Source organism: Theobroma cacao, chromosome 4, assembly GCF_000208745.1.
Source record: "Theobroma cacao cultivar B97-61/B2 chromosome 4, Criollo_cocoa_genome_V2, whole genome shotgun sequence".
Taxonomy (NCBI): Eukaryota; Viridiplantae; Streptophyta; class Magnoliopsida; order Malvales; family Malvaceae; genus Theobroma; species Theobroma cacao.
Window position 1 is genome coordinate 16,872,896 of NC_030853.1, and position 11,597 is coordinate 16,884,492.

At 31.4% G+C, this 11,597-nt stretch overlaps 1 protein-coding gene across 1 annotated transcript; it reads right to left on the reverse strand.

Moving 5' to 3' along the window:
* On the reverse strand, positions 2,310-8,337 carry LOC18601650 (monoacylglycerol lipase ABHD6). Its single transcript, XM_018118715.1, has 10 exons — positions 7,823-8,337; positions 7,176-7,270; positions 6,999-7,096; positions 6,824-6,873; positions 6,393-6,488; positions 5,225-5,314; positions 5,028-5,120; positions 4,777-4,872; positions 3,335-3,400; positions 2,310-2,760 (listed from the first exon to the last, which is right to left on the reverse strand). The coding sequence occupies exons 1-10, from the start codon at positions 8,042-8,044 to the stop codon at positions 2,638-2,640; spliced, it is 1,029 nt and encodes a 342-aa protein (XP_017974204.1). The 5' UTR covers positions 8,045-8,337; the 3' UTR covers positions 2,310-2,637.

The following is an 11,597-nucleotide window of genomic DNA, read 5'->3' on the forward strand; positions in this document are numbered from 1 at the left end:
AAGATTTTACCATATTCTACCAATAGTCATTACAACACTTGAGATGAAGACATTCCTTTCCTAAAAAGTCTTTTCCCCAAAAGACTTAACAAGTATTTTTAGATATGTCACCACGAGCCATTACAATGTTTAAAAGAATGATATCTCCCTTACAAGTACAAAAGACTCAATCTTTTAGATAACTCAAAAGACTCAATCTTTTAGATAACTCTATCCTATCATAGTTCGATACAAGGTTAGCTCATGACACGTAGTATGTGACTCATTTGAATCATGAGAAATTTTTCCCATATTGGCGCAACTGACTTGATTATCTGCAAGTTTGTTTTGTTCCAAAATTTCATGTAAGGTCCTTGACATAAATCGACATTCAAGTTTCTCTCCCTCAATTCTTTTTATTCCATCGTTAAATGATGAGCATCGTCCTTTTTTCTATATACACTGACTAATACCATCAATTGTGATTATAGCCATTTTCTTACGAATAGGGACAATAAGGAAGCTTCCATACTGGTTTTTAATCTTTGATCCACTTTCATCAACACAGATCTTATCACATGCATTCTCCATGTGGCCAATCACTCCACAATTATAACAAAAACGTGGTTGACGTTCAAATTGAAAACTCAACCATTTGACTTCCTCATCTTCCATAGACAATATCAACCCTCGACGTAGTGGCTTTGATATATTTATTGAAACCCTTATTAACAAAAAGCTATCTTGCAGATCCTCTTCTTCACCATCCACCGTGATCAATCGCCTTATAGTGTCTCCAATAGCTTTTGCAGTCCCTTTCGTTATCAACTTTATCGGAAGGCCTATTACATGAACACAAAAATCCTCCCTCCCAAAATCCACATCCTCCAATTCCATGAGCTTTATATCAAATTCTTTCAAGGCAATCAGATATCTATCAAAACTCTAAAGCCTAAATCGATAAAATATTATTAATATTTATGATAAAAAGTATTTTAGTAAAAGTCATTTGATACAATTAAAATTCTTATATATCTATAAATTAATAAAATCTTATTAATATTAATGCATATAATGAACAAATGTGACCATTTTCATCAATAAAAGATTTTCTAATATCTTACTTATATAAATATTATTCCTTCTATCTTTTTTTTTCTTTGATTTTTAGGAAACTTAAAGAAAAGCTAATTTTAGTATATTTTGTATTAAAATTTTTAAAATCCTTTCGTAAAATTGATGTTCTATGTTTTCTTAATGCTAAAATTGTAAAAAAAAAATTATGAATAAGTAATTTGGAATATTAAAAAATAAATAAATAGGTTATATATTCATTTGATGTACAAGCACACTATTGATCGTGGGTTAATAAAAAGTCTTTGTATGAAATATGTGTTCCTCTAATATAGACTACATTCTCAATTTGGAGTCAAAATCTTTAGAATTTTGTGAATTTAGGGTTAACCGTTTTAATTGTAACAATTCAGTGCCAAATGTTTTCAATTCCTTACAATTAAGGATTAAGGTTAGAGATGTTTGAAACGTGCAAGACACACACATGACGTGGACTTTGATTTGACGTGTAAGACACGAAAGGGTAATTTTGTTAGAAAGTTTTTTTTGTCAAATCAAAATGGTTCAAATTATAACATGACAAGTAACATTTTTTTTATCATGGCGTATAATAACTAAATTTTTCAACATGACGTGCAACAACTAAATCTTCAACATAACTTGTAACAACTATATTTTTCAACATAATGCGTAACAATTAAATTTTCAACATGATGTGTAACAACTAAATTTTCAATATGATGTGTAATAACTAAATCTTCAACATGATATGTAACAATTATATTTTTCAACATAACATGTAACAACTACATTTTCAATATAACGTGTAACAATTAAATTTTAAAACATGACGTGTAGTATTATATTTTTCATCATGACGCTAACAACATTTTTTCCACAATAAGTAACAATAACATTTCCAACATGCCATATCATCAGCTCACGTAATTTTCTATCACGTGTGATACGCACTCCATCCACCTGTCAACTTAACACTTAATTGTAAAAAATCAAAAACATTAACTCTTTGTTGTCACAATTGAAATATTTGACCTTTAAATGAAAAAGTATCCAATCGTTTAATCTCAATTTAAGCATTTAACCTCTAATATATTAAAAAATAAAATGTCAAACAGAATGCAATGGTTGGAAAGACTAGTGAGTCCTAAATCTCATGTATACTATGTTTGTACAAGTGAATGAAATTATCTTGAACTCAGTGATGGGGACACCACAAGATTTAGTCTCAATGCAGCTGATATTTTTTTTTCAAGATCTGTAGTAAACCTCTATTTCCAAGATTTCTATAATAAACATTCAGATACTCCAATCCTATTGTCTATGAATAGTTATCTTTTGTCTGTCTAAGATATGTAACATGTCATCTAATGGTTTTTTTTCTTTTATATATATTATATACATTACATGTACCCCAGGACCTACGTTAAAAAGAAAAAAAAAATAGAGAAATCCACAATTGTGTTACTACTTGATGAACTGAAAAACCATCAGCACCCTAATGGAGATTGGAAAGCAACTCCCTTCCACTAATCTTAGGCAATGGTCCTTTCTCTCTTTCAGCAGCTAATTGCTTTGAGCAAAATCTGCAATCAACTTTACAACACGGCGAGGCTTCTCAACATGAGGAAGGTGACCGCTATCTGGTACTCGTTGCATTCTTGCCTTTGGAAGCTCAAAAAGCAGTCTCTTTAACATGTCAAAATAAATTTTAAAAAAAAATAATCAGAAACTGTAGTTAAACCACATATATATTGTCCTGGTTATTTATTGAAAAGGTCCATGCACTAGGGGAAATACAGAAAGTCAAGTTTGCAACTTGTCTAGCAGGCTGATATTGCCTTCAATTAGTATCAATGGCAAAGTAATGGACATTATTAGGAGCATCAATAAGAAACAATGAGAGAAACTGTTCAGAAAGTAGCTCTGCTGGTTGTTTGACTATTCCATGCGGTCATGTATGATTTCAAGGGTAAATTGTGCAAAACCAAACCAGGCTGCTTGTTTGTATCAGAAGGAGATGCTGTGTGTATTTTAAATTTTAGTCCATAAATTATTGGAATTCAAGAATTGAGGAGATTTTATGAATTAAAATTATGGCCTTTTTTTTTTAAATGGATGAAAATATCCCAGCACCTGTAATGCTGTATGGAAATTGCATTTGTAAGGAATTATTCATATTTGAAGCAAGAGCCCCTAAGTAATAACCTGATAACTTGAAATAGGACCTCATAAATAACAGCCTGAAAGGCCGAAAACTCACCATTGCCAGTTGGTTGCTCACTATCCTATCGTTCTCACCACAGATGAGTAGTGTTTTCTGCTTCACCTGCAGAAACAGAATTCAGACACAATGTTACAACAATATTTTCTTCGCTTAACTTCTAATAACCTATAATAATGTCTGAGCTGCAATGAACAGCTCATCCTTCAAAATAGTTAGACTACTGGAGAAAATTAATCTTCCATTTGGCCTAATATGCAACAAATATAAGAAACTAAATACTTTCAAAAGAAACATTCTTTAGCAGTTCTTTCTGTGCATTTTATTAACATAATAAGTACAGAATCCAACTTAATTCAATCTTCAGCAATTTGTGCATTCAAAACAGACTCCCCTGTTACTGCCAGAGATGTGGCTCAGTTTCACGAGGTCAAGTCTAGCCATAACCTCATTCTGGTGAAAACGAAAAAAAAATTAAAGGTAAAAATTGATAGTGCAGATTGCAGTAAAATAAATCAGACAGATGAACTGATAATTGAACCCCGTGGCTCAAACCTTAATTAGTTTTCCCCAGATCACCAATAAACCTGCTGGACTTTCACATAGTGGTGGCTTTTTCTATTTGCTTTGACATTAACAATGTCTTTAAACCAAATAGTAATGTTGTTAGATGGGCTTGACTTGCTAGTTATTTAGACTTGACTCATTTATTGTTAAGCTTGACTAGTTCAAGCATAGTCAAGTACTCAAACACTCAAGCTGCTTATGACTGTATTTAGTTTTTGATATTATATAATGCATTTTACAAAGAATAGAATAATATTACTTCCAAAGAAATGTAATTTTTATCTATTTGTTGTTAAAAGCATGTTATTTGAGTGTATTTGAGTACATCAAATGATAAAATAACATTTTGGTCAAGTTCGAGTTGACTTTTAAAATCAAGATAAGCGGCAGTGCCATTAAGTTGACTCAACCTCATTACAACCCTACCAAATACATTAGAAAGTAGTCAAAACCATGTCTCAAAATCTTTTATTTTGGCCTCCCCATGGTTTATGCATCAGGCTGATAGCCGTAGAATATCTCTTCAAAAAAGGAAAAAAAAGGAAAAGATAGCCATAAAATATTCTTCACCGCATATGCATGACAAGTATTCACAACTAGCTTTATCCAATTTCATAACATATCCTTATCACCACAAAGAAATTAAACATTAACTTTCCATTTCTTCATGAGATGAATTCTAAAGGATCCAAGCGTTAAGAGAATCTGATAATATCAAATAAAAGCTACCTAGCAACAAAAGGAGCACAAGTTCTCAGAAAAGCACAGATGTGCTTGGATATATTTAAATTTTTTCGGGTGTATATGTTTCATGTATTATGAGAACAGGATGTTATAAACCACATGTAAGGGCTAATGGACTGATACTTGCTCTTTAAGCACACATGTGAACCTCAAAGTTTTCATCACTGTACCTGCTTTATTTGGGACACTACATTGTAGCCTCCACTAACCATAAAATTAACAGTTGCATCTTTCCACCAAGGCATGTGGCAGTGTAAGCGGCCAACCTAGGTTGACATATGAAAATGAAAATGGAGATTAGCTTTTATACATAACAAAGTTGCAATGTTGCAAGAGAAAACTCAACAGTACATAAAATCTCAATGTTAAAATGGTAACACGGCAGTAAAAGGAATAAATCATTTCAGAACTTGAAACTTACATTTGTCCAGTCTAAGCTTCTGGATAATGATATGCCATTGAAAGCTAATAGATTTGCATAAAGACGTAAAGGGAATGTTTTTAGTAAAGAAACCTGATCCATAAGCATTAGTAGCATGTTAGTGTTATGTTCATTGATAGAAGAAATAAATGAGTAAAACAGGAAGGTCACATTAATTAATACATATGGAAACTTACCCCAGCATAGGCTACTACTCTTGGCAACTTTGCAAGGTTTCCTGTGCCTTCTGCATATACACTTGGATTGATCAAAACCAACTTTTTAACCTGAGAAATAGAGAAAAATTTGTTACTAGCACACAAACACCAAGCACAAGTAACCAGACTCGAAGCAAGTGAGGTTAAGAGAAAAGGCAAGTGTAAGAGTAAAACCAAACTGAGAATATTTGAGTAAGAGATACTAAGGCATATACAGAGGCCAGAATGCCTCTGCAACGGCAACATATGTGGTTATATCTCTACCTTACAAGTTGGATATGCAATTGGGAAAGAGGTCATTTAACTGATAATTAATTGGATCTGAAGTATAATCCACGGCTCAAAAAATTCAAAGGATTTAAAGGCTATCCCGATTTCAACAAATCAAGTTATTACTACTTGGGATTTCTTATTCACATTGCTTCTTTATATGTGTAGCTCAATTTCTTTTCTCATTGTGAGTACTCTGGAATGTGCTGTCTATAGGTCTCACACCCACATCCGCTACCTAAAAGTTCAAAACCAACAACTTTAGAGTGAAATTGAGAATCCGCTGGCCTTCAATTTTATATATTTTGAAAAGAATTGAAACAACTGTTGTGGCTGAAGTTCCAAATTGAAGTTCTTAACAAATGAATAAAGAACACCAAAGTAGAAAACCAACAGATCCATGTAAATCTTTTTGAATTCCTTGACAGCATAACTGTCATTAAGTGCCTGGATTTTCAGTCCCAAAATCATTGTAAATCATGACCTAAGGCGGGTTAGCCTAACATTCTGTTCATTGATAACCAGTTCATTTCCAACCCTCATTCTACCATTTCAGCCAAAGATGAATTTCCCATATGTTAGTATGATTTCAAAGTTCATATACTCCAGTCAAGAGCTACAGCAATAAATAGTGTAAAAGCTCAGATGATTAGACAAGAATTATTTAGCTGCAGTCAACTATCAAGTTCTTTGGCATACATTTTTCTTAGAATTTCAATTTAATGAACCATTTGACATCTTCTAGTGCGGTAAGATACATATATATGATAGTGGACCATGGACAGGCACTTGGACAAGCAGCGTGCAATTTTTGCAGACAAAACATTTATAATATGTCAGCCATCAGAATAAACTAAATCATAGAGGAGAGACTTACAGCTTCTGGATAATTTACTGCAAAATCAATTGCAACAGCAGCACCAAGACTTGGTCCGACTAATACCACTGGCCTTTTGATGTAGGAATTCCAAAGCTAGATTAAATAGAAAACAAATTACAGATTGAAACTCAAGGACTGATCTAAATGATCTCCACTGACAAATGCAAAGTGCACATGTACCCAGATCATCCACACATCTCAAGCCAGAATGACAACCAGAAAACAAATGTGTATTGCAATTTTAAGATACACAGTCACAGCAACACTTGAAATGAAAATTTAAACCACTCTGGCTCATCGCATGAGACATCTGAACAACCTAAGTAATGGTAAAAAGTTTTGAGAATAAAAAACATCGCATGAGACATCTGAACAACCTAAGTAATGGTAAAAAGTTTTGAGAATAAAAGAATTTATGATGAATATACCTGATAGAGGTGGTAACGCTTAGATGCTACATTACATGGTGGAAGCCTTCCTAGTAAAGGTTACCAAAAACAGAACCAAAAGGAAAAAAATAAGACCAATTATTATCAGCAATCTGCAAGAAATAGACATAAAGACAAAATGTAGTGGAAATAGAGTTACGATGGGAGGATGAACCTAGATCAGAGAAGCCCCACCCAAGAACGTCAATAGCCCATGCCTCCAAGCCAGATTCTTCAAGCAAGGGGTACGCACGCCTCCATTCTAAACAAGAACTAAGTGACAACAACATATCCAAACACGTTCAGCAGGAAGTAGGATTCTTACAATAAAGTACATGTATATGTTACTAACCTGTCAAAGCAATGGAGAAGAACAACTGGACTGGCATCCCTTTGTATTAGCGGTTGTACACAACTACTCATTATAAAACTGTCAGAACATTCAATCTGCAATTATAACAAGAACTTTATATTAGTTCCAACGTGAGAAGGCCAAAGGATAGCTTAAAAACAGAGTAAATAATGACAAGTAAAATTCTACACCATAGCTCCCTCTCGAAAACACACAGACACATGCATTCACCCAGTTATCAGGTTGGGTTTTAATAAGAATTTTAAGCTAATAATAGAAATAAAAGGGTTTTTCCTGCTTGATTGATCCAACAGAAGTAGAAGTAAATAACAGGTAGATAATTTTTAGACAAAAAAATAAAGAAACCATTCCCCACCCTGCGTTATATTAAACAGAAAAACAAAAATTGATACAAACCACATTTACAGCCTATTATTTTATTCCAGTACTCAATCAATAAAACAACCTTGATTCTCTCTAGAATTTGGAAAACTACACCAAATCTAAACTTGCCCATCACATCCACCAGCAGCTACCAATTTTCAAAAATGCCAAAAAAATAATTGTTGGCCCTCAAGAAATAGAGAAAAAAAAAAAAAAGGAAGCAAATAGAAGGACTAGACTGTAGGGAAGAAAGAAGAATTAACCTGTACTGGGAGCCTCTTTATCCTCCTAGCCAAATTTCTAGCAAAAGGGTCTTTGATTTTCTCAACCTCTTTAGGAAGAAAAGAAGGGAACCCGTTACCGCCACTACCACATTCACCAACCACTCTAACTCCACCACTTGATCTCTCACATTTCTTTGTCACTGTAACTCCTCCCAGCGCTGCTGGTGGAAGTGACCCCAACTTAACAGCAGCCATCATCATACTTTTTCTTTTTCCAAATTAATGTAGCTTTAAAACAAAACAAATGATTATCAAAGCTTAAGAACAAAAACAAATCAAAACAAAACAGAACAGAAAGCCAAAAACAAGATTATAGACAAGGTACTTTTGAAAGTTCTGTTGTTGGGGTAAGTGACAGTGAACAGTTAATACCTAGTTGACAAAATCTTCATTTAAGCAATGGGATTTTTTATGTACTTGTTTCACAACGTGCTGCCACAAGCATTAGTGATGAAACTTGGCTTTGCACGTTCTCCAAGAAGCCATAATAACTCAGATTCCTGGTAGACTGGTACTTGTAGCCTATGAAGTGAGGTCCACTCTCACGGCCTAACAACCGACAATATTAAATTTCCAAACTAACTTTTTGACAATTAGAGTTTTATTTAATGAAGGATTGAACAATAATTCAAGAATAGTTACATTTGATTTTCCACAAAAGAAAATTTTAGGATAGTTTCTTCTTCTTTTTCTGGTGAAGTAGCTTGCTGTTCAATAATTTTGCGTCGGACGTGTAGTTACCAACTGTTTTCAGTACTCATCGGTGAAAGATTGGAAATAAAATTAACAGGGAATTGAGACAAATTCGGAACTTAACTCTGCTTGATATGTGATTTTAAATTCAAATAATATCAACAACCTTTTATTGATACTAATTTTAAATATATAATAATAATAATAATATATCATATGAGACGCTTTAATTTAAGAGTGAGTATGACTCAAATAGGTGATTTTAAAATTGAGATCACATTACAAGCCAAGTTGATACTATATATCGATTTATGTCTTCATAAGAGCATCTTTAAGATCATATTCCTACATTTTGATGTGATTTAGGATAGTTTTTAAATTTTATCCTTTTTAAAAAATAATCATTAAAACAATGATATTTTATTATTCTAAATGTAAATTATAATCAAATAGTGTACGAAATTCATGTATATTATAAAAGAATTCTTACATTCACGTCACGATTAACATTATAATTCACTTACCGTTAAGGTTTGTTACTTTTAAACTTTCAATGTTTCTGTGACGTTGATAATTTTTTTATTTTTAAAATCTCAACGGGGCAAAATTTCAAAATTATTTATTTATTTATATAATTATTAGAATTATTACTTCTCAAGGACCTAATTAGGTATAGGGTTGGCCGTTCATGCAACTGCCTCAAACCCTAAAAACACACTCATTCAATGAATTTATACTGCACCAAAAATTTTAATTTTGCTACCATTAATTAGAAATTAAATGAGTAGAAAATATCTTTTGGAAACATTAATTTGGGTTTGTTTACAAAATTTTATTCAGGAGCTTAATGCAAAAATATGGATGAGTTTAGTTCATGAAACTAAATTGGACTTGGCATAAGTTTTCTGATGCCCACATATTTCTTAGACTAGTATACTTTTTTATCTATTTTTAATTAAATGATTTCCAATTATTGAAAATATTCTATATTCTTTTTGCATGTCTTAATATATGTTAGTAAAAATTTAATCATTTTTTATGATAATAATTTTAATAATGAAACAAAATTAAATTTATTGAAAATAATTGTTCATATATTTCATAAATAATATTATGAACGTACTTGCAGGTGTAATTGATATATTATAATAAGATAACGTAATAAAATCATCATACAAAAGTTAATATTAAAAAATGAAATTATTTCATTAAAAAATTTTATTCAGTTATTTATGTCATATGTTATTTATATTTACATATATGATTAACTATAAACATAGTATATTTGTAACACAGAATAAATATATAGGCTTTAAAATCATTCACGACAATAATATATTAGTTATTGACATTAATTGAAGGGTTTTTATTTTTATTTAGTATTGATATAATTTTTTAAATTATTCACAACTATTTCTTTCACCAATACAATTATTATTTAATCAATTACATAACCAATTTTACTCTCCCTTTTATTCATTCCCTCTTTCCTTTGTTTTTCCTTTGTCCTTTTCTTTCTTTGTCTACCCAAAAGCAAAAAACAATACCAGGTGACAATTGACAACTTAATTAATTGTCCTTGCTTGGGGACAACTTTAATTGTATGCATTAATATATATATATATATATATATATATATATATATATATAGAAAGTCNTTTCTTTTTCTTGTAAGATTGACCCAAAAGAGGAGAAGAGTGGGAAAGGGGTAAGTGCATCTTCTTTTGTTTTAATTAATAATAATTTTTAATAGTGATTTTTTTTTAAATTAAAAAAAAAGAGACTTCGAAATCAAATTCTTTTAATCCGAGAGAATATATATATACATACTTATTGTTAAAATAAATACTCAAAAACACTTAAGTTGTTTATTTATCTGTAAAATGTACTGATTAATCAATAACTATCATAGTTAAGATATATATATTGTAGTTATTAGAATAAATTTGTTAATTTAGACTTTCATTTTATACAGTGGAAAACTTCAAATCACTTGCTTTATTTTTAGACTTAGCAAATCCTAATTCATATTTTTATGAATAATTAGCCTTTGTGGCATCAAGTTTTGGGTCAAAGTCCCCTATATTAAGATATTTTCTTCAATTTAGTCTTTATATTTAAAATCACAATATTTTAGTTACTTAATTTTGAAAATTACTTCAATTTAATCCCTTTAACATTTGCCATGATGTTGACGTGTAATATAAAGGGGTTTTGGTTGCTGAAGTATGCCATGTCACACTTTGGATATGAATTGCCGACATGACAATTTATTGTAGTAGGATATTTTCTTCAATTTAATCCCTCTACTTAAAATCACAATACTTTTTAACATTTGACATGGCAATTTATTTTTCAAAAGATGCACTTATTGAGGTTTGAATCCAAAACTTCTAACAAATAAATCTATGTCTTTACCATCATACCTAAACTCTTATATTTAATAATACTTTGCTTGAATTTCTTTCTTCTTTCTTTTTCTTTTTAAGTTTTTTCTTTCTTTTCACAAAACTACGTCGTTTTGGCACATTCTTGTACTCTCAAAAACCATAACCATAAAAACCCTTTAAAACCTTTTTCTCAAAACAACATAGTTTTATGGAAAGAAAGAAAAAAATAAGAAAGAGAAAACGGCTCTAAAACGATGTAGTTTTATTAAAAGAAAGAAAAAAAAAACATGAAATTCAAGCAAAATATTATTAAATGTAAGAGTTTATGTGATGGTAAAGGCATTGGTTTATTTGCTAGATGTCTTAAGTTCAAATCTCAAGTGCATCTTTTGAAGAATAAATTGCCTTATGTCAACTCTCTAAGAGTGCCACGTGGCAACCTTTTGACGTGCCACATGACAACTTGAACCTATAAATGCCATGTCAGCAATCCATATTCAAAGTGTGACATGACAATACCACATTAGCAACTCAACTTTGAAATGTGACATGGCAAATGCCACGTCAACATTGGCATGCTGATATGGCAGTGCCGCATCATCATGATTTATATGACACGTTAGCATCTGATGCCATGTCAGCACACCACATCAGTGCTGATGTCAGCACCG

Excerpts from the sequence above, each read along its gene's own strand:
- LOC18601650 (XM_018118715.1), bottom strand. The coding sequence starts at position 8,044 with ATGATGATGGCTGCTGTTAAGTTGGGGTCACTTCCACCAGCAGCGCTG. Across the intron at positions 7,271-7,822 it reads TAAAGAGGCTCCCAGTACAG|ATTGAATGTTCTGACAGTTT; the intron begins GTTAATTCTTCT and ends TTATAATTGCAG. Across the intron at positions 7,097-7,175 it reads CTTCTCCATTGCTTTGACAG|TTCTTGTTTAGAATGGAGGC; the intron begins GTTAGTAACATA and ends GTTGTCACTTAG.